Consider the following 23693-nt stretch of genomic DNA (forward strand, 5'->3'; position numbering starts at 1 on the left):
TCTTTTAGGTCACTCTTCCATTTCTTGGATTTAAAGGAACCAGAAGGGTCACAAATGTGGGCACGTCACTCAAAAGCAGCCACAGGGCTTGGGCCGGTCTGCTTCTGGGAATGAAGGTGTGTGAAAAGGGCCGGGGAGGGGGGGGGGGGGGAGGGGTGGGGAGGGGGAGGCGGGGGAGGGGGCCTGGGTGGTGACCTGACAGTCGAGAAGGGCAGGTAACGCCAGCCCAGCCAATGAGAAGTCACAGAAAAGCAGGGGGACTCCAGCCCCTGTAGAGGGTGGTGGATGTCCCTGGCTTACGGAGGGCCTGGGTTTTGTTTTGTTTTTGTTTTAAAGAGCTCTAGTGTGCTTTGGGTTATTCTGGAATACTTTTGAAACATTTCTTTCAGTGTTCTTTCCTCACAAAAGGAAGGTGTGCTATGAAGTCTATTTTTAATAGTTGGTTTTGGGAAAGTCTTGTCCGTGCTCCTGATATAAAATTCAGCTGGATGGGGCTGGGCTGTAAGGTGAGGGGAGAGATCTCTGGGCTGGCACAGAGACCCTGGGAGTCCGGAACAGTGGCCCTGGATGTTTTGGGGGACTGGGGTCAGGGGTTGGCTTGATTCTTCAACATCCCTTGTCCAGATCTCGCTTTTGGGTATGCCAGTGTTTCCCCTTCTCATCTTGCCTTTTTTTTTTTTTTTTTTTTTTTAATGTGACAAATATTTCTGCAGCAGGAGAAAATGGATGTTTATTATTAAGTGAAGCTAAACTCGTATTTACTAAGAAGCTTCTCCAAAAGAGGCTGCAAGGCCTGAGAGAGAGTCTGACTTCAGGAACCAAGTAAAAGGCTGTCTTTTCATGCTGTTTTCAGAGAGGAAGGCTTCCCATGTGATCAGAGTAGGTGTCAAAACAAGCACTAGGAGAGGTGGCTTTGCTGGAGGCAGCAGAAGGGCCCAAAGCCAAGGACATTCTTAATAAGCTTCCACCGGGCTCTGCCCTCAAAGCAGAGACAAGGCCCCAGGTCAGCACCCAAAGGATGCATGGCTCCCCTTCCTTGGGCGCCCAGTCACCCACTGGAGAGGACATGAGGTACACGTGTGTATGCGTGTGTGTGTCCACACATGTGTGAGTCTGTGTGTGTTCGCATGCAGGTGGGGGAGGTGGAGGGGGGAGAACACTCCAGAATGCTTTTCGCTTCTGCGGAAGTAAAGAATGAACTGAAGATCCGCAGACCCAGGGTGAGTTACACCTGCCGTCCCCGGAAGCTGGCGTTGTCTCTGTTCACCTGGCAGTTGCGTAGACTCTGCCTCCATCCACCCTGGCTATCTTGTCTGGGCCCCATGGCCCATCTATCATTTGGCCTGAGTCTACACCTCGCTGTGCTGCATGTTGCCCGACCTCTCCCTGCCTCAGAGTCCTACCGTGTAAGATGGGGCGGAGGGGGGATCCCTGTCTCGGAGAATTGCCGTGATTTTCAGAGGCAGTGAGTGTCTTTGGCACCTTGTAGCAGGTGTTCAGTGCGCTCTTATTTACCCAGTAATTGTTCAGTGTGCACAAAACCGGATGAGAATGAGTGGATTTCACGTAGCCCCAAACACTGAAATCGCTAAATTTCTTAGAGATTGTGTCTTCCTTTGTATCCTCGGGTCCTAGCACTCTGCCAGTAACATCATGGGCACCAGTAAGCGGTTGTGGTTGCTGTCATGGACCCCGGCAGACTTGCCGTTGGTCAGAGGTAGGGGGGCGGCGAGGAGAACTCCAGTCACCTTTGCTTTACAAGAGCATAATCTTACAGGATTGTCAAAAATCGGACGCTGATTAGTTTCGCCGAATGGAAGTGGCCGACCTCAGGTGCAAGTTGAAAGTCCCCCGTGTGTTGAAGGGGGGCACCTACTGGTAAAGCCTGCAAATGCGACCTGTGCCTAGTAGACATTGCCAGCCATTGGCCCTAAGGAAGAGGAAGAGGAGGAGGAAGTTCAGAGTTGGGGGGGGGGGTCTTTGGCCCTAGAGGCAACCGAAGAGGCGATGAAAGTGAAGGAGACATTCTTAACTTAGAAGAGTCTAAATGCCACCACGTTCTCAAATTGCTGGGGAGACATCACACCCAGAGACGAAACGCATCCAACATGCCACCCAGACCTTCATTCCCCGGTGGACTCCGCTCCTTACTGAATGTCTCTGTTCATCTAGCAGTTGCGAAGGCTCTGCCTCCGTCCACCCTAGCTATCTTGTCTGGGCTCCGTGGCCCATCACAAACATAAAATGACCGACTAGGGCACGATCTTTAATGCTGGCACAAAGAAAATGGAAAGAGCCACGGGGGGATCAAAACCATGGCCTTGATGCACGCTCTAATGGACTGAAGTAATCACAGAGGTTCCCCTGCACCACCCGAATGACAGTAACTCAGGTCTCCCGATAGAAGCCATGGGAAAATAGGGTTCACTTTACAGTGATCGTGGCTGGAACCCGTTCGTTTTGCGTACGTGCCTTGGCCTTTGCTCTTGGTGGGAGTGGACGTGTGGTTCACCTGATGAGGTTGTTCCCTACTTATTTCCACTAACGTTCATTGAGCGCCTACTGGGTGCCGGGCACCGTGCTCAGACCAAAGCCCCCCTAGAGTCGCGTAACGTGGGTGTGCCAGGTGCCCCATGTACAGTGCTCACCTGTGTCAGGGCCACGTGACCAGCTCATGGTTACCACCGGCTGGCCACCCGGCCTCGGCCAAGCCATTTAGATTCTCCCTCTCCTGGTTGCTTCTTCTGTGACGTGAGGGGTTTGGCCTAGACCATCTCCAGAGTCTCTTTCGGCAAGAATACTCTAAGCATCATGATCCGTGTGGAAAAGAACAGGTAATTGCCATCACGCAGTATAATCGCAGTGTTGCTAAAAGCGTGGTCATAGCTCCTCTCGCTGTCTGTCATAATCATGTTCTGCCCCATCACCTCCCTTCACACACAGATGTTTTCTCCCCTATCAAAAGCCTGCTCCCTCCCGACGGAGTGCCTTGTGATTCTTGGTGCCATCCACCTCTGGTGGGCTCCTGATTAGAACTGCCAGAGCCCTCAACGCCATCCCGTCCCTGATGCGAAGGGAAACAAGTCATATGCGTGACAGCCCATCCACTCTTCTCGGAGCGCCTCCCGAAGGGGAGGAGGGAATGGGGCCATCTGAGGTGGAAGAATAAAGGCGGAGATCTTCTTCTAGAACAGTCGTGTCGATGGCAGGGCGGCACCGCGTTCCTGAAGTTCCAATAGTCCCCCAACTGCCGGGCTCACATCTGGGGTGGTTTTCTGGGGCCAGCCGAACGGCATATGCTTCCATATCTTTTGAGAAGATTATCAGGTGTGAGCCTTAGCATCTTCACATTTTTGTAATTATTTCTCCATTGAAATGGAAATGGCTTCCCTCCTACCCTGTTTTACTGGAACACTGTGTAGGGTAGGTCTTCTGTTGTTCAAAAAAGAGAAACTGTTTGGAACAGTTTGAAATATCTTTAAAGGAACAGTCAAATCATCCATTCAACTAAATAGGAGTCAACTCCCCTAGAAATAACTTACAAAAACTTCTTTGGAGTATGACATTTTCAAAGCAAAATTCTTTTCTTTTTTCAAAATACCACAAGCAATGCATTGAGTTCAGGGAATACTGCCTGCCAAACTTCAATTTTTATATTTAACCTTTCTTCTTTTTTAATGTCTTGCAAAAACATGCTTGAAACTCTTCAAAAACCTTTTCAGCTTGAAAGTTTGGGAAAGAGTCTTAACTGACGAAACCTTCAGCTCTTAGCTTCCCTGTACCTTCCCTGCCCCCCCTTCCCCGGTTAAGGAGAAAAGATTATTACTGACTGTTCACCAAAGTGAACTGTCATCAGGCTGGGAAGGGCCCGACGCTCAGTGCTGGTTGCTGACTTTCAATGTCCATACTGTCCAAATGACTCTTAATTAACTCACAGGTTCTGGGACCATTAAAAGTGAGAACCCTCTCCCCAGTCTGTGGTTATGGGAGATCAAACACACCCCACTCTTCTCGTGTCAAGGCAAAGAAGCAGTGCGTAGTTCTGTCAAAAGAACTGAAAAAGTATAGCTATATAAATATATCAATAACTAGTGACTAGTCAGGATGAGAATTGAACTTTTAAAGAAATGTTGATAAAATACTTGTTAGAGCGGGAAAATTGGATTAGCGGTGGTGTTCTGGGCATGACGTCCTTTGGGCCAAAAATAATACTAAAAAAAAAATCATCTTGTTCTTTTTTTTCCTGGAGCCCAGAAAAGCACTCTCAGCCCAAACATCAGCCCCTTAATCTTATTTTCTTTTTCTCTAGCATGTATTTTATTAACCCATTTTCTCATTTACCCACTCTGAATAGCGCAGTGGGTCGCATCCTTCTTAGAAAGTGAAAGCCTCCTTGGAGATGCTGTGTTGGGACAGAAATGCACACAGACTCCCAGGCCTAGTGCAGCAAAGAAAAGCCCCTTCTGTAATCCTGTCTGGTGAATCCACACATTGTATTCCGGCTTGCCAGGAGTGCTCAGGCCTTATTAAAACATGGGCCGTCAAGGAATGCAGCTGGCAACAGGCATGCAGTTTGCAAAGTGATTAATATCTAGGTGGGGATGAAAAGCTGTCGGCTCAATCCAGGGCCCAAGGCAAAGGCAGCTGTCTTCCACTTATCTGCCACCTGGCCACAGGCTACTGTCCTAAACGCAACAGTACCGGCCCGGATGGCCTCTCGGAAGCATCAGGTGCAGCTCGCCTGAGATCAGCCACGGGTTTAGATTGAGCCAGGTGACCTGAGTTCTCACCTTAGTTGTGCCACCATCTCGATAGAACGAACTTGGAGCCACTCTCCTTTTTGTTTAGAGGGGCAGTCCTCAGTGATCTTACTGTCCAGGGAAGCTGGGAAAAATTCTAGGACCGTGCCCAGTTCTAGTTCCCTTGGAAGGATGATGTAGGCACGCTGTCCCTATTTCCAAGGGCCTTAAGGTAGGGGATAGTTACATTTCAGGAAGTGAGGCGACTCAACTTTAATTCAGCGAACACAGTACCTACGATCTGCCCTAGGCCCTGCGAGGTGCTGGGATGACACATTACTCATCAGGGAAATGCAAATTAAAACCACAAGAAGTGAAACAGTACACATCCACCAGAATGACTTAAATTAAAAAGACTGACAATACCACGTGTTGGCAAGCATGTGAGGCAACGGGAGCTCTCGAACATCATCGATAGGAGCGTAAATTGGTTCGACCACTTTGGAAAATTGTTTAGCTGTATCTCCTAGAGCTAAATATTTGTCTACCCTATGCCCCATTAACTCTACTTCTGGTCCATATCCAGAGGAAATGTTGCACACACCCACCAAAAGACATGTATAATAATATTCACAGCATTTTAATTCTTAGTAGCCCCAAACTGGAAACAACTCAAATGTCCATCGGTGGGTAAATGGACAAATAAATCGTGGGATATTATATGATGGGATACTACAGAGCAACAAAAAAATTAAGTACCAATACGAGCAGTAACATAGCTGAAACTCACACAGATGTTTGGTTAACAAAAGAGACCAGGTACAAGAGGACATACTAGGGCGCCCGGGGGGCTCAGTCGGTTAAGCGTCTGACTTCCGCTCGGGTCATGATCTCATGGTTCATGGGTTTGAGCCCCGCATCGGGCTCTCTACTGTCAGTGTCAGAACCCGCTCTGGATCCCTTGTCCCCCTCTCTCTGCCCCTCCCCTGCTTGCTCTCTCTCTCGAAAATAAAAATAAACACAAAAAAGAGGACATACTACATGAGTCCATTTGTATTAAGTGTAACAACAGGCAAACTGTAACTTTGGTTATAGAAGTCAGACTAGTGGTTACCTCTGGTTGTGGGCACTGACTGAGAAGGGGCAGGAGAGAACCTTCTGGGGTGACGGAAATGTTTTACATCTTAACCTAAGTGATGCTTATAACAGTGTACACATATATAACAATCAAGCTCTACACTTAAACTTTGTGTTTTTTTTTTTTTTTTTTTTTTTTTTTTTTATTTATTTTTGGGACAGAGAGAGACAGAGCATGAACGGGGGAGGGGCAGAGAGAGAGGGAGACACAGAATCGGAAACAGGCTCCAGGCTCCGAGCCATCAGCCCAGAGCCTGACGCGGGGCTCGAACTCACGGACCGCGAGATCGTGACCTGGCTGAAGTCGGACGCTTAACCGACTGCGCCACCCAGGCGCCCCTAAACTTTGTGTTCTTTACTGTATATAAATTACATTCAATACAGAAAGCTACATAGGGGTGCCGGGGTGACTCAGTCGGTTGAGCATCCAACTTTGGCTCAGGTCATGTTCTCGCAGTTCGTGGGTTCAAGCCCCGTATCGGGCTCTGTGCTGACAGCTCGGAGCCACGAGCCTGCTTCGGATTCTGTGTCTCCCTCTCTCTCTGCCACTCACCTGCTCACACTCTGTCTCTCTCTCTCTCTCAAAAATAAATAAAACATTTAAAAAATTTTTAAAAATCTAAATAAAACAAAAACATTGCTTAATGTATATTTTAGCTTTTGTGTTTCCTTGATCTTCTTAACCAGGTTATAACTTCTTTAGCACAAAACTATGTCTTACGCTAATAAATACCTATTAGAAAAAAAGCCAGTGAAACAAAATAGCCACATGTGTGATAAAATTGCACTGAGCACACACATGTACATACGTGCATTTCCCATGCTCTCCAAGCCAAGCTGCAGAAGCTGTCAGAGAGGGGAGTAGGGGTTAAAAGAGAGTTCTAAAACAATCTGAAAGGATGCTGACATCTTTTCAGCAGTTTCTAGATGATCCATTGTCTTCTGGCCCCCCAGTGCCTCCGATGAGTGTTTCCGAGGTATCAGGATCAAAGCTGAGCTCCTGACCGTTCCCTCCAACTGGCAGTCCACACAGTTCTGTCATCTCACTTCAGGGCAACTGCTTGCTTTGTGTTGCTCAGGCCACACAATTTCGAGTGATCTGCATTTTCTCCCTCACATCCCGCTTCGACTCCATCAAGAAATCTTACCCCATCTGAGTTGGTCTCCAGGCCTAATTAAGTCAGCCCATCCTAATAACAGCAGTGCCTTAATTTCCCTTTGTTTTTAACAAATGAAGGGAAAAGGCATTTGAGTTGTCCGCTAAGTCATTGGCTAGATGAATGCCCAAGACCGTGGCTTCAGGTCTGAAATCTTCCAGTCTGGTGAACTGGGGCAAATTCCTCCTTCATGAAGTTCAACATGGCTGCCCTACCCAATCCATCCCAACTGGCTTAGGCCTAAGGATATCCTGAGATGCTTCCAGCTTTGCTTTTCTTCTGTCTGCAAATCTCCCTCCTTTACCTCTCACAGAAGCACAAGAGCTTGGGTTGCTTGTCATTTTGTGGTCCCTTTGAGGGATGAAATTCCTCAAACTCTGCCTCCGTGGTGTTTGTGGGCAGTGCTCTTCATTTCCCGAAGAACAAAATGGTGAGGATTAAGTCTCATAGTGAGTGGGCTGGAGTAGAACTGACTCTTAGCCTCTCCTCTCTCTTGCTAGCACTGGCCAACCCCATAAGGACAAGGACAACTTATTACTGGGGAGCCACCACAATTCTTAGGTCACCCATGACAGAGGTTGCCACTGGAGGGGAGGCATCTGAATTGGCTACATATGTTGTAGATTTAGTATAACATTTGCTGCCTTTTCAAAACAGAACTTTAAAATGAAGATTGAAAAGTCCTATTGATTTTCAATTAGAAAATTTCATTTTACCCCCTTGTCTCTTTGGTCATTATGAAGACACAATGGATGGGCACGGTATAATGGGATCCTCCTTTGAATGAATGGGTTGATCCAATGCTCCCTGGGATCTGAAAACAACTGGCGATGGGTCCTATCGTTCTTTACATTTGGAGACAGGATGTGCACTGGAGTGGAAGTAAGGACAAGCGGGGAGGTAGGGGCCTTGAAGGGGAAGGAGGGGACTCAGGACTCAATTTTAGGGATTTTGGTAAAAGGCATATTTGCTTAGCTAATCCGCCTACGCCAGCCTTCTGTTCATCTTGGGACACTGGAGAGGTAACTATTTTGTCTGGGTTGGGGCGATGCGTCACCTTGGAGGGATAACATATCAGGGGGATTGGTGGGGTTAGCTCAGTACAACCCTGTGCAAGGTATGCATTGTATCCTGTTATACAGGAGAGGGGACTAAACTCAGTGGAACCAAACTCAGAGGGACCAAGTCATATTTCAAGGTCACAGAGTTAGTAAATGCCGGGACCGGGATCTGAAGCCACTCAAGCTTCAGGGTCAGGCTCCCGTCCCTTCGTCATGCTCTGTCCTGCCCAGGTGTGCTGTGAAGGGCAGAGTCCTCTGCACCCTCTGTCCCCTGGCCACGAATTGGCTGGTCCTAAGATGAGCTGTGAATGAACGGGATGATCAGGAAAAGTCTGGGCTGCAAGATGCTCTCTGTAGGTAGTGGACCCTTCCCTTCCTGTAGTGCGAGGGGCCCTGGGCTCAGTGCTTTTCCATGTGTTCCTAAGAACATGGCATTGAGGCACCAGGGTTGGCTAGAGGGGCAGGGCACCCAAACAGGGGAGGAAAACGGGTCAATACATGGATTCCTCCTCCTTGTCACCATCACTTCCATCACCATTCACGGGGTGCTTTGCCCGTGCCTGGCTCTGGCTTGGCACACTACTTGCATTACTGTCTTTAATTCTATAGCTATCCTAGGAGGCAGGTTTTTCTGTCCCTGTAAGTGGAGGATGGGGTGGGGGTGGGCATAGGGAATCTGAATGCCTTTGTTTCTCTGCTCTCACGACGGGCAGGTTCTTGGGAGAGGGGGCATTCGGAGAAGCCCCAGCTCAGGCTGGGAGAGGCAGATGGGAGGGTGTGTTGGACTCCTTCCCAATGCAAGGAGCAACAAGGGCAGTGAAAGCATCTGCAGGAGAGATGACCCCACCGGCTTGCTTCAAGTTCACCCTGCCTGGCACCTGGATTTTGAAGCGGTTCAGCACCCCCCAAGTCATTCCTCCCCCACAGGCAGTCCGATGGCCAAGCTGTGCAGAGGGGACCTCCTATCTTCACCGATTTATTTCCCCAATATCAACAGCTGAGGCAGAGATGTGCTTCTCGCACACTCCACGGGACCCTTCACACCACAGTGCACTGGGGCCACGCCTGTGCGACAGAAAATGCTTCAAAGCATCAACCAAGCCTTCGCCTAGTGGCCAATTTTGGCACGCGTAGGGTGGAATCCCTCTTCGCAGCGGACTTCCTTCTCCATTCTTTTTGGGGATTCTTGTAAGTGTCTATCAAGTCTGGGACTTGAAGGTCCTTGAGCAGTGCTCTTGTCCCCGGCTGAGTGTTGGGATAATCTGGGAGCTTTGAAAACATCAGCAGGCCACAGCGCCAGCCTTGAGCTTTTTGTTTAATTGGTCTTGGGTGAACAACGGGCCTGGGCATGTCTTAAAAGCTTCCCAGATGATCTAATGTGCAGCACAGGTGAGGACCACTGTCTACTCTTGCTGGGTCCGTGGGAAGGTCTTCATGAGACAGACCTGGGTTCGAGTGCCTGTTCTACCACCAGGACTGCCTCTCCTTGGGAAAGAGCTTCTCAGCCTCACTTCTTCAGCTGTTGTCAAGAAGAGCCGATGGCGTCCACCTCACAGAGTGGTTGTGATGATTCTGGAGAAAGGCCTGGAAGAGTGGCTTTGCCCTCAGAAAATAGATTGTTCCCAATCGGCCCACATGAGAGTGTTTTTTAGTTCAAAGTTGGTACGCCCTATGCTGTTCAAGGGTAAACACAGCCAGCGACCGAGGTCAGGCTCTCTCAAGGAATTGCCTACACCCTTTTTTTGCAACCTGTGTGCAACCCAGAGAAGAGATGGGGACTCCAGGCTTATTCTGAAGTAATCCTGTGCCCCGACGACTTGTGATGGGTCCGGAAGCCCTTGGCCCCATGGGAAATGATCTGCATATCATGCTGTCTTGAAGCATTTTGTCTCAAGCAAATAAAAGAGAGAGAGAGAGAGAGAGAGAGAGAGAGAGATTTTTAATCTGTCTTCAGTGACAGGGAGACCCAAACATGGAAAACAGGAAGCTCTGCTTCTTCCCTTCTTGCGTGACGTCTTCGGCTGCCCCAGAAACCAGCAACATTTCATTCACATCCTTAGCTTGTGTTTCTACCATCTCCAGATGGAAATCGGACATGGCAGCAACAGGGAGGCCAAATCCTTATGCGTTAGAGCCTTTTAAAAATAATGTCCCCGTGTGAGGATTTATGGCTGGAAATCAAGGATCCGCCTGGTTGCTTCATACTTTTCCCTCCCATTGCCCAAGTGCCGCTACTTATCTGCATCCTAGGATTTTGTCATAGGATCTTGGAGTTACAAAGGACCCACGAGATACAGATCAAGGGCTTGCACAACGCACTCTCTCATTTTCCCTACTTCTTCCCCTGACACCACTGCTCCAAGGCTTACAGGAATGAGAACCCACTAGCTTCCAGGAGAATTGAAGGCCTATCTAAGATGGTTACCCTAACCTTGCAAATAAAGGGAAAGAAATGAAATTGCAAAGACAAAGAACTGCCTTACTCAGTTCTAGCACTGGCTGCCTTTGGAAGGCAGAGGCTTCCTTGTGGACCCTTTTCCCACTGCCCGGAGAGGATCTCTCTGGAGAATAGAGAGGAAGCGGAGAGCAGGCATGGAAGGAGGCTTGCTTGAGGCCAGAGAGCATTTGGAAGTGATGCCAGGACTCCTGTCTTGCAATCCCCTCTTCATTTCGCATACTCTTGCCCAACAGCAGACTCTTGCACATGCCGCTTCTCTGGCAAGTGTGGTTCTTCTGTAAAATATCTTATCAGATGGTTTATGAAATTAAGCTTTGATGCCTTATAACACATTTCCAAACAGACACTGTTGCCAGGGCCAGGAAGGTCTAGCCAGACCTTTTAGCCTTTCTAGATCACGAGGCACATAAAATACCGAAGAAACTAGAAAATGGATATTGGCCCAAGTGTGACCATTATGAAAAAAAAAATCCTTGCCTCAGAGCTAAATTAATGTGTCTAATACACTATGGGCGAAGGACGGGAAGGGACAAGCGATAAGGGGGGTGGGGAATTATGGGTTATGAAACCAAAAACTTGGGTTCTAGACTGAATCTGGCCACTTGGTAGTTGATCTTTGACCTCAGGTAAATCGCTCATAAACACTAGATCGTAATGTTCCTTTTTGAAGGCTTTTGTTGGATGAGTTTTCTTAAAACAGGAGTCCAATGGCGTTGGGCCGACAATGGCATCTTTGTTTCAGGATGTTTCATTGCCTTGGAGGGCCTGGGAACTGTGTTCAAAGTGAGGGTCATGTCTAGAAAACAGGTACTATGGCTATAATGCGCACGGATGCTCTAGAAAAACCATCAAGTGGTGACTGCCGGGGGAGAGAAGATTCCATTGCTTCCGTTTATTAACTTTTCTGTCGAACTCTTGGACGCTTCGGAATAGGTTCTGAAGGCTTTCTCCTGCCTGTACTTTGACATCAAACCAACAAATTCATTTCCAGAAGTGAGGAGACACTGCTCTGGTGGCACTGGAAAGGCCTTCCTGTTCGTATGTATTTGGGAGAAAAGGGATGCTTTAGTCTGAACTACTGCTGGATTCTGAAGCATATGGGTTCGTTAGGCTTCTATTTTGCCATCAAAATTCTTTTCTACTTTATAAACGAGCCTATCACATTCTCTTACAACTGAAGAATCGGCACTATACATGCTTCACGTTTTGGTGTCTTCCATTTTCGTGAAATGCTTTATTTCCAAAACTATGGCCTTTGTTTATTCTTTTGTTGATTCAAGAATCCACACATCACATGTGCTTTGAAAACACTTTAATACTTGATGAATTTTTTTTTTTTGTTTTTAATGTAGCCTCCACACCCAACGTGGGGCTTGAACTCACAACCCCGAGATCAAGACTTGGACGCTCTACCAACTGAGCCACCCAGGCACCCCAACTTGATGATTTTTTTTTTCCAGTGAGTGTTGCAAAGAGGGTGTGTTCTTCTTTTCTAAGGGGCAGATGGAGTCAGATGAATGACTACCAACCTTGACCTTGAGTGGTAGACTGTATAGCTGACATATTTAGGCCACAGTGAATACATGTGTTGGTGGTAAGTCGCGGTTTTAATCAGGTGAACAGAAGACCTTAGGGCAGCGATGCGTGCCAAGACCAGCTGCTAAATGTGAAACTGCTGTCCGCAGCCGCTGTCGATGGCATTTCCCTTTCAAGATGGCCTACGTGATTTCTCCAGTATGACTTCTAGATCTTAAACACATCACTAATTTGATAATCGTATAGTCATTATTCCTTGTCTATTTATCTAGATAATGAAGGTAAGGCACACAGAGTTTAAGAAGGTAGCCTAAAGGCCAATTTCCACCAGTGTTAGAAATTAAATTTGTCTACCAGTACAAGCTCTCGCCTTAAATAAAGTATCGTGAACTATCCTTGCACAATAAAATATTTAATAACTCGCCTGAAGACACAGTCGAATTATACTTTCTCTTTCCTGTGGTCGGAAGGCATAATGTAAAATTCAACTACCCTTGGGGGTGTAATCACAGATAAAACTATTATGACCAAGTAGGAATTAGAGTATAAAATCTAAGTTTATATAAAATGGAATTATTTAGATGGTGTTACAGTCAAGCCAACCTGAAATAAGGCTTTACTTGTTTTTGGCTCAAAGACTCCTCTCAGAGGTAAATGCTACTCCCAGTTTTGCACATATTTCTAGGAGCACAACTCAACGCTTTCCTCAGTATTGTCGGGATCCTCTCGAGTTGTTCCTGAAGTGCCTGGGTGAACAGCACATCCTATCCATCCAGAGTGGTAAGTATTCAAAAATCAAGTTGCTAATGACTCGTGGCATTTCTCAGTTTGCCTTTGGCTGATGCCATCTGGCAGAAAAGTGGCATCACTTCTGGCAGCAGAAAAACCCCAAGTCAATGTCTACAAACCTCCCTCTCACTGTCTATATGGCTGATCTCTGCAACGGACAAGACAAATATTGACATTCTCTAAAGTCAAGACTGGGTTCCAATTTCTCTTTTTTGTAGCTTGAGTTGGGCGGGGGGGCGTGCAGGGTGGGGAGTGGGTGGAGGAAAGAAATCCAGAGCTAATTGGCATGAAGGAAATTTTGGTGCTAACCTATTACAAAGTAAGTAAAGGAAGACATTTATGGTTTTTAGACATTGTGGGGTAAATATTTACAAAATTTATTAAAGAAATTTAGGGCATCAAAATGCTTTTAGGGGGCTCCTGGGTGGCATAGTGGGATAAGCATCCAACTCTTGATTTTGGCTCGGGTCATGAACTTATCATGGTCATGAGATTGAGCCCCATGTCAGGCTGCGTGTTGGGCGTGGAGATGGCTTAGGATTCTCCCTCCATCTCCCTCTGCCCCTTCCCCAGTCATTCTCTCTCTCTCTCTCTCTCTCTCTCTCTCTCTCCCAAAAAACAAATAAATAAATAGCTTTAGGTAGTAAGGAAGTCTCACCCATATTTCTAGAATATTAATAAGTTTAATTTCCCTTAAAAAAATTTTTTTTAATGTTTATTCATCTTTGAGAGACAGAGAGAGAGACAGCATGAGCAGGGAAGGGGCAGAGAAAGGGAGACACAGAATCCGAAGCGGGCTCCAGGCTCTGAGCTGTCAGCACAGAGCCCGACGTGGGGCTCAAACTCACGAACCGCGAGATCATGACCTGAGCGGAAGTCAGACGCTCAACCGACTGAGCCACCCAGGCGCCCTGTTTAATTTCCCTTTTTAAAAAGTTGTTTCATCTTGTGGTCTTCCACTCTAAATTCCCTCTGTTGCCCTTATATTTTGCTCAGTTTTTAATGCAATCTTGTTTACCCTCAAAACGTATCCACTCAGTTTTCTTAACTGTTTGGGATTTGGGCGGAGGGTGGGGGGGAGGGCGGGGAATGGGACATTAAAGAGTGTAATTTTGTGATCAAGTATTCTAACTCTGGTTTGTAAGTTCTACCTGAATGTCGAGTTCAAGTTGACTTTTCGTTGTCGCTGTTGTAAAAATAAAATTGCCTGAAGACCAACAATAAGTCCCTATCGGTGGGGGCCAGAAACAAAAAATATTTGAACGTACAGTAAACGTCATCAATTTTATCGTCATGGTTTATCCCAAGGGCCGGTTTGCAAAAACGGCTAACTTCATTCAGTGACTTTGCAAGATGGACAGATCGGCGAAGACCGTGTGAGGACAGGAGAGCTGAACTTTCCAAAACAACGTCCCTAAACTTCCGCAGACCGTCCCCGACACCCATCCGCATGGCCGGGCCTACGCCAGCTCCAGGGCTTTTGCGGGGTTGGTGTCCGGGGGAACCTTTGCCAGCTGCCAGCTGCCAGCTGCCATCTGGGATCGAAGGACGAAACCCGGCCTCCGATCCCCAAGGAGCCCTCAGAACTCCGCACCCGGCTCTCCCCCTCTTATCTCAGGGTTGTGGATGTCTGAGAGGCACCGCGCCCTCCAGTTTGGACCTCCAGGGAATTTACAGGGCTCCTCTAATCCACACCCCTCCCGCCTCTGTCCTCAGGGGCAAACCTCGGATCTTCTCAGTCCTGGACTAAGCACCCTGTGCCTCACCCTGCCGCCAGCCCTCTCCTTATCTCTACTTTTCAACTCTTCAGCTGTCAGTGCAACTGTGTGCTCCCTTCTGGTCCCCGCCTGTCCCCCTCCGTCTCCTCTTCGGATTCCCCCAAACCTCTCCCCTTCTTGGTGACCCGATCAACTCTCTCAGCACCAACTCTCACCCACGCGTTCCTGACTGACTAATCCCTGGGTCCTGACCCAGGCTTCCAGCTACCTGATGAAGTGAGCATGTCTACGCCCAGACTCGTCACCCCCACTCCCAAAGCTGGTGCCCCGCATCTCTTGAGGCTGGAAACCTTGGTCCTACATTTGTTTCTTTCTCCTTTACAATCATCTTATTCATTCATGTGCCACGGTAGCTCCTGAATCTTTGACCTACTTTCTGTTCACAGAGAGATGCTCCTCTCCCTGGGGATGTGGTGGCACTTACGGGACTCCCGCGCACGTCCTGTCCTCTTCTCTGCCTCCACCCTCAGACTACCCCGCCTCACGCCGTCCGGACACGTGTTCCTGAAGCAGTTTCTCCTGGTGTCACTCCCTTGCTCAACACTCTAATTGCTCCCTGTTTTTCTAGAACATAAAGTCCGGACCTCTCCTCATCCGTGGAGGCAATGCCATATAGGAGGAGGGGCAAAGAGTGAATCACAGGGACAGGGGTTCCAACTTCTGCTCCCTTCACTTATTAGAAGTGAGGCCGCGGGCAAATTCCCAAGCTTCTCTTTGCCTCCGTATCCTCCAGCATAAATCATACTTAGCTCATGAAATTATTGAGGATTGGCAGAAAATACAAACTTAGCCTTCATTTATTGAAGGTTTGTTGCATGACTTTTAAAATGCACTTATCACAGTGAATCTTCACAATCGTGTTTCTACCATTTCCTCCACCTTCTGAGATGAGGAAACAGAGATTCAAGAGACTCAGCAACTTGCCCGGATCCAGACCCCTCGGACTCCGAGGCCCTTCACCACATGCGCTGGGAGGCCTGCTCAGCACTGACGGTGGTCACTGACTTCCGTCTGGCTGCCACAATCTGCCTCCAGCTCCTTTTATTTAGCTATTTATTTGTTAATGTTTATTTATTTGAGGGAGAGAGAGAGGGAGGCAGGCAGGGAGAGAATGAGACAGAGAATCCGAAGCCGGGCTGTCAGCACAGAGCCGGACGTGGGGCCTGAACCCACGAACCACGAGATCGTGACCTGAGCCGAAGTCGGATGCTCAACCGACTGAGCCACCCAGGCGCCCCCAACACACTTTTAAATCTCTCACGCTACTCTTCTCCCAGCACGTGATTGTAGAGCCCGTGAAGGACTTTCTTGGCTAGGATTCCATCTAGAACGCCCGACCCACATTGCCGTCGCCTGAAATCTTACTCTTACCCCAACATCCAGACTAAAATGTCACCTCCTCCTGAGGGGCGATTTCAAAATGTTACTACTTCCTTCAAATTCCCAGAATACTTGGCATTTCTCTTATACAAAGATCATGCTCTGTCTTATCGTTGTTGTTGTTGTTGTTGTTTTTTCCTTCCTCTAGATGTCTTATCTTCCCCTATGGGTTACAAGCCCTTTGCAGGCAAGGAGCAGATCTTACTTATCTTTGCGTGTCTCATCTGAAACAGACAAGGCACTCAGCAAAGGTCTGCAGGGTACTTAATTTGGGAGCAAAAGCATTCAAGTTTTGAAGGGCTGAGCTCGATGTAGAGCTTGCGTGAAGTAAAAATGTTCCTCGTACATTAGAGGTGATGCCACGGAGACACAATAATTACAATGCAAGAGAGAGATGAGGCCAATTAATCTTTCTCCTTTACCAATAAAAAGGCAGAGACGGTGACCATTAGATGGTCAGAGGGAAAGCGCCTGATAGCAGGGGCCAGCAGTAGGTGGTCGACTTGGGTTTGCGGTCTTAATTAGCCAATTAGAAAAAAAAAACTCCACACACACACACACACCCACACACACCCACACCCCAAATAATATCGCAGAAATGATTTTGAAAGAAAAAAAAAATTCCTTCGATCAACCCAATTTGTATTCCAGCAGCTTCCAAACTCACCCGCCCAAATGCATCAATAAAAATACCGAAGAAGACAATCAGATAACACAAGTGGGAACTCAGTCAGACAAAGGTTCCCTAACATCGTCAGAAATACCACTCTAGGCAGAAAGCGGCGACCAGATCCTTAACTCTGGGAAGGAGCAGGTGGTGACACGAAGCGGCAGTCGTGGCCCAGGCTTCACGCGGTAACCACCGCACCCGGTTTGGATAAATATTTTTATTACAAACACAATGGTATGTAATGGGCCGCATTATCAGTTCTGACAAGGATTGCACACAGGATTGTGACACTGCAGTAGCTGGGAAACACGAGACGTTCGCGGGACGCTGGACTGCAACCTGACTTTGCAGGGAACTTGAAGAGCGACATCAGGGCTGATGTCAGGTAAGTGACAGCTTCAGTCAACGTGCGTGAAGCCAAACCGGGGAACGCAGACTCGCTTCTGAGACATCTTTGTCGATGTCAAGTCGATGTCTGCAAGAAGCGCAAGACGTTCCGGACTCTCTACCGCCCTGTTAGGAAAAGACTTCCTCTTCCTGGGGAGACGATGTCTTTTCTAGTTTCCTTTCCCCCCCTTACTGTGTCAGGCTCTGCTTGCTGAACAGAGCTGAACTCCGGGCAAACCAACGCTTCTGATGTTTCCGAAACACAAGCCGATCACCAGGTCGGACCGATCCATCAACTGCAGTGTTTGGTAAGATCTGGAGTTAGAAGGCAGAGGAACGGTAACTTGGCTTCAGTTACACGTTCGCCTCCCCCACCCGGGTTCAGACTCCGACGGTGAGATCTGGGAGCTGGGATAAGTGGCAGGAATCGAGATAACCCGGCAGTGGTGAGAAAGCTAACGGGGCAATTAGGAGGCTGATTCATTTGTTTATCTGGATGATTAGTTGAGTAGTTTCTGAGTGCTCTGTGGTTCAGGGAATTCTCCCTCACAGGCTCATCAAGACCACACCCTTCCATGCGCCTGATATTTCCACGAAAGAAGGGAAAACCACGCTAAGCACAGGGTACGTGTTTCGGCGGACCTTTATAATAATACATTTGCTAAGATAATTATAGCAAACAATGCGTACCAAGCCCCGAACAGAGAAGAGTTGAGAGAAACATTCAAACTGTGGCCACTATCACCTTTTCAAAGAATCACAGAGGAAGGCACGGACTCAGTGAATACTCGTTAACTCAGGGCTTCCCAAATTTTGTGTCACCTGTGATTGTAGAAATAAAGTGCAGACCAACAGAATGTTGCACAGGAAGAAACTTTTTAGCAACCACCTAGATTCGGGCTCTTCTCAGCGTCTCGCAGAACCCTGGTCGATAAAATAGGTGCACTACAGAGAAAGTCTTCCACGGGTCAATTTGTTTAAGGAGGCATTCCAGGTCAAAGACAGATAGGTCGCTTTATCCAAGGGTGTGGCAGGCCACAGACAGCCACGGATCCCTTGACATTGCTGCGTCCGCTACCCTTGACTCTGGGTGGGCTCTGTCTCAGACAAAGTTCAGTAGAAGAGACGCTGTGCTATTCCTGGGCCCGTGGCTCGTGGCTTCCACGTCTGGTCTCTCGTGGGGCTTGCTCTTGGGGGCTCCTGACGGCCGCCCTGTGAGCGATTCATCATGGGTTCCAGCCCTCTGAGCCTCCCGTGGTGGTAACCCGGCTGACATCTGACGGCACCTGCTTGAAACCCAAGTGAGAACGGCCCTGCTGAGCCTGGTCAACCCTCTTCACCCAGAGAGATGCTACGTTGCCGTTAAGCCACTAACTTTGGAGGTGGCTAATGTGCTGTCTAGCACATAGTAGGTACTCAGCATTTATTAGACGGATGACTGACTGAGTGGGTGATATGAACGTGAACCTTCAAGAGGGGGATACGGCATGCCACGTTTCCTAAATATGACATCTGTGTACGTCAAGACAAGTCATACAGAACAGAGCTTGATAGAATACTCGTGTGGGAAACCCTGAATTACAGGACTGAAATGGTGGAGTTTGGGAAATGTCGCTCTACCCCTTCGTGTTGCAGATTGCCAAAGTGAGGCCCAGACAGGGGAAGGGAATTACATAGGGAAACAATGCTAATTGGTAGACTCCACCTATGAACTCATTTCCTTTCCTACCTGAAGTTAAGGGGTATGGACGACGTGGTCTCACTTACGTGAACACATTCAGCTAATTAAATATATTGGGCTTCTCATTAGGTAGCCTTGTCTTTCTACTCGCTCATCAGGTCCTTGTGTCCAGCTAGCTGTTTTCCAGGAGACCTCTCCTAAATGTAGACTCCCAAAGAGGATACAAGGGTACTTATTAGCCTGACGTCTAGACTAAGGTCAGTTCTAAAGACAGCAGAGTCTAGAGCGACATCTTGGGCCTGTGGTCTTAAAACACTTGCCTGATGGAAATGCTTGCTTAAAACTGAAATAATCTGGGAGAATGAATGTTCAAGTGACCTAGACATTGGTCAGGGATCCAGAGTTCTCAATTCCTTTAGTCTTAGGTTCCAAATCCCACCTCTCTTCCTCCATGACAGAGCTAAATGGTAGGATCTGAAGTCTGACTCAGTTCTGCAAACAGTACAGTGAAGAACGTCAATACCAGTCAAAATGTGTGATGTTCGGTTTTTACCTTTCAAGGACCATTCCCGCCTGTGCCACTGTTTGCCCATTGGGTCTCCAAATCCAAGAACCACTTCAACAGCTGAAAAGAGGTTTTCTCTAATTATCTTCTTTTCCTCCTTTGAATTGACCAACCATGTATCTTTTTTTGGTTTTATCAAAGGGTCTGCCAGGACAAAAGCACATCCAATTTTAAGTGAGCTTTAGTTAGCAGACTTAAAATTGATCATGCATTTTAGTTTCAGTAACTCGCAATTTCTACACACTTTGATAATTCACTTTAAAGAGCAAACTGTCTTTAATGACAAGGCTTAAAAGAGACGACCTTTCTGAACAAAATATGAAAGCTCAGAACGGATGGCGCTTTTAAGGAAACTATGAATTAAAATGACCTTGTGTTCTGAAACTTTTCTCCAGCCATTTTTGATGTTTTTCCTTCCCTTTTTACTCTTAGAAAGAAAGCTGAAACACCACCGCGTGCCGTGGATGGTGATACACTTCAATAAGAGAGCTGTTAATTGTTAATTCAAACTCATAGTTTCTTCTGTCTGCACTTTCTTTAATGAGGTTGCTCACGACTGCAGGCATATGCCCGTTTCTGAGGAATTCGCTGTTACTGTGTGACATGACAGGGTAACGTTTGAATCGGAGCGATTTCCCTGGAGTCACGGCCGGTTCTTTTGTACAAACTATGGAGCAAGTCGACCCATTCTCTGTCCTCCTTTGTGCCCCTGGATGGCTGCCCTCCGAGGAGCTGATTGTTGAGTGGGGAGGTTGCAAAATCAGGGGTCAGACCCCTGAAAGGGCTCACTGCCTGGTGACGCAGAAACGGTGGAGCCTGAACAAAACCATGACATGTGCCGATGACTGACGGCCGGCCTTCGCGTTAACCCTTCTCCTGCCCGACCCTCTGGCGGGGTGCAAACATGCACCAAGAACACCGTGCTTTCCTTCTGCTTGGTTGTCCCCACTGCCTTATCACCCACTACCTGTTCATGATCGCACGCTGACACGTCAAAAGCACAGGTGGATGGCTACGGTGCAGTAGCCAAGAATAATAACTTGAAAGGTAACTAAATTAGGTACTCGCGATGAACAATCGATCTTCCGCCAGATAAAAGAGGGGATGAGATCTTAGATGATTTTATAATAAGGCGCGACGTGTATAATTTATTTCCTGAGCACTTGCTTTCTCTCCCAGTAGCCATGTGTAGACTCGGTGCTCAATTCAGTAAGGAATTCTAAACGTGCCAGGCGCAATTTTTCTTTCTCTTCCTTTATCGGAGAACGTTCACAGAAACATTAGTGTCGGCCATCTACTCCTATCACATACGATCAAACCGACCTAGAGTTTCAGCACACTCAGCACACTCACACTCACACAGCACACGTATGTGACACGCATCAGAAGGGAACGAGATCTGGGTGATGTCAAAGGTTCACCAGTGTTTGTAATTTCATAACCCCTGAAATAAGGAAAAGAAAGAATAGCAGGCAACTTTCCAAAACACCTACTGATATTTACTCATGGAAAACAAATATTCCGGAGTGGGAGTTCCAATTCCAGCACACCATACAGTTCACAAAGCATTTTCACTTCAGGCAGCTAATAACCTTCCTAATGAAATCTGTTCGGCTTCGACTTGTTTTCACGGTCTGTAGAGAAGCACTTAAAATTAATCACATAGCCTTAATCTTTCCCTTTTGAGCACTAAATCAGAGGCTGAGCACTAACTGTCCTCATTCGTTAGGTGCTTCTAATAGCATCTGCTTCAGTTTTGCTTTTTCCTGAATATTTTTCAAGCCAATGCCCTAATTTATTGTAGATGCAAGAAAGACCTCAGCTTTGAAAGGACAGTCCTCTATTCCCAGAAGAGGCATCAGGGCAGACATTACCAGGCAGAGGTGAGCTAGAGCAGGAAGGCAAGGCTTGCTTTCTTTCTTTCTTTCTTTCTTTTTTTTAATTAAAAAAAATGTTGATTTATTTTTGAGAGAGACAGAGCGCCAGCGGGGGAGGGGCAGAGAGAGGGGAGACACAGAATCCGAAGCAGGTTCTAGGCTCCGAGCTGTAGCACAGAGCCCGACGCGGGGCTCGAACCCACAAACCGCGAGATCATGACCTGAGCCGAAGTCAGAGGCTCAACCCATTGAGCCACCCAGGCACCCCAGAAAGGCAAGGCTTTCTATCGATGGTCACCACAAGTCGGCGTTTATGCCAATCCTGGTCCTGGCTTTGGTAGTGGCTGTAAAACCTATTACTTCCTCATCATCTCTGGGTCTCCATTACAGTGCAAAAAAGGGTAATTAATCCCTAGGCAGCAAACAACACAGATGGGTATGGGAAACAGAAAAGAATTTTGAAAAAGTGTACAAAAATGTTCTGTCCTGTCCTTTTACGGTAAACCGGATGATTATGGCCCCGGCGGCGGTCCAGAGTTTGAGTGTCTCGAAGGGCCCGTGGCACACGCCACAATGCGGTCGGAAGAACCCGGAGCATCCGTCTGTCCAGTGCAATTCAAAATTTCCTTGGCCAATGGGGTTGACCAATCAACATAGAACTGCTTCCTGGCACCAGTTGGAGACAAACACCCAAGCATGGGAACAACACCGTATTCTCAGAGGACAACGGGACCAATCGCAGCGCACCTGCCATCACTTGCCAGCGTTTGGCGGGTCCCTGTGACGCACCCCTGCATTTTTAGGCTTTCTTAAGGAATACCAACCGATATCAGAATGAAAACAGCAACCACAGAAAGAGTCAGTAACGAGAAGACCAGAGCTGCTACATAAAACCCTTAAACTGTTCTGCCTCTGGAGACCAACAGGACACCCACTTGCACGGGTGTCAGATGATCCAGTGACTGTTATTCTAAATAAACGCACTGCTTATGGATTTGATCTCTGACATGACATAAGGGATTTCCCCCCAGAGTACAATTTGAGATCGGCAGTTACCGTCCAGGGGAAAAATACCATGGATGTATCACACTTATTGTAGCAAATGATGTGCAATGAAAAGTAGAAATAAAACTGATAAGTACAAAATATAATGTTTTAATCATACATGAACATGAAAACAAGGGAAGCATGTTCAAATTTGGGACGCGACACTACAAACGTGATGTTGATCGTATGCGACTGGTAAAATCCTACGCAAACGCGTCAACGAGGCATCTTATGAGCCATCATTTCTTTTCCCCGCAGAAGCAACTCTCAGTCCACGCTCAAATGCATGCAAATATGGAAATCAGAAATAAAGAAAGGTTAAAAAAAAATAATAACTTAGGCAGACACAAATAAAAACCACCCCGTAGCGTCCGAGTGCTGCACGTGTTTATGATCTTAATTACATTTAAGGATTAAAAAACGTTCACTGATCTCACAGTTTATTCTACAACATCCAAATCTTCAAACCTGCTGGAAGAAGTCCACAGTATAAGCCCGGGTGCGTCTGCCACCTTTAAGCCTCCGTGCGGTTACCTGAAAGTCAAAAGTCTCAGTTGTGACTTTCTGCAGGTCTGATGGGCATGCCACAGATAAAATATGTTCTAACTCAGGAGGAGCTGGCCAGAGGTTAGAGCTGAATAGAGGGGCGCCCGGGGGGCTCAGTCGGTTGAGCGTCCGACTTCGGCTCCTGGCACGATCCACTGGTTCATGAGTTCGAGCCCCACGTCGGGCTCTCTGCGGTCAACATGGAGCCCACTTTGGATCCTCTGCCCCTGCCTCGCTCGCGTGCTCTCTCTCTCTCTCTCCTCTCAAAAATAAATAAATAAACATTTTTAAAAAGCTTATTAAGAAAAAGGATACTTGATATCAAAATTTCCTCATTTATGCCCAGAAACGATCAAATCCCATCTGCACCAGGCAACAGAATCTTTTGAAAAGTGAATGATTCACAAAGTCTTTAACTTTTAATTCACTGCCAAATCAGTAATTCGGCCTTTCACTGCACGAAGAGGGAAGCTGTTGGAAAGACAGCTACATGATCTATGTCAGAGACGTTGCTGGGAACCGTGGACTGAAAAGGCACCCTTGAGAAGCACACGGTGAAGTCACAGTGTTGCCACACCACCCAGCCGTTTATCTATTTTGGTCTAGAGAACATCTGCAGGAGCGCCAAACCCCCAGGGCACACGGGGCTTTGAAGATGTGGGCCGCCATGCTAAGAATTGCGTCATCTTAAAAGAAAGCTGGTCCCCTTAACCCTGCAACCGGGCTTCAAGACAATGTCTTGTCATGACTATGCAGGTGAGGCCCAGGCTTGTCAGGCACCTGCAGATTCTCTCAGTTTGTTCTGATCGTACTGACTAAGCACCGTGATTACAAGGAGTGGGCGGCTTCTCGAAGACAGGCTATTTACTAGAAATAAGTTCCCCC

The 23693-nt window shown here is 47.5% G+C and overlaps 1 protein-coding gene across 13 annotated transcripts in view; it reads right to left on the reverse strand.

Annotated features, from left to right (window-relative positions):
* CEP112 (centrosomal protein 112) overlaps window positions 1–23693 on the reverse strand; it is a 462552-nt gene that overhangs the window by 27491 nt on the left and 411368 nt on the right. For 12 of the 13 annotated variants that reach the window (XM_053892300.1, XM_053892302.1, XM_053892303.1 and 9 more), the window contains one exon: window positions 22351–22796. In XM_053892300.1, coding sequence (XP_053748275.1) covers window positions 22793–22796 — 4 coding nt within the window. In that variant the 3' untranslated portion in view covers window positions 22351–22792. Of the gene's footprint in view, window positions 1–22350; window positions 22797–23693 lie in introns of those variants that run through there. The other variant, XR_008418577.1, reaches the window with a different exon arrangement.

The sequence above is a fragment of the Panthera pardus genome, unplaced genomic scaffold (genome assembly GCF_024362965.1).
Source record: "Panthera pardus isolate Hobbes unplaced genomic scaffold, ASM2436296v1 HiC_scaffold_3, whole genome shotgun sequence".
Lineage (NCBI taxonomy): Eukaryota > Metazoa > Chordata > Mammalia > Carnivora > Felidae > Panthera > Panthera pardus.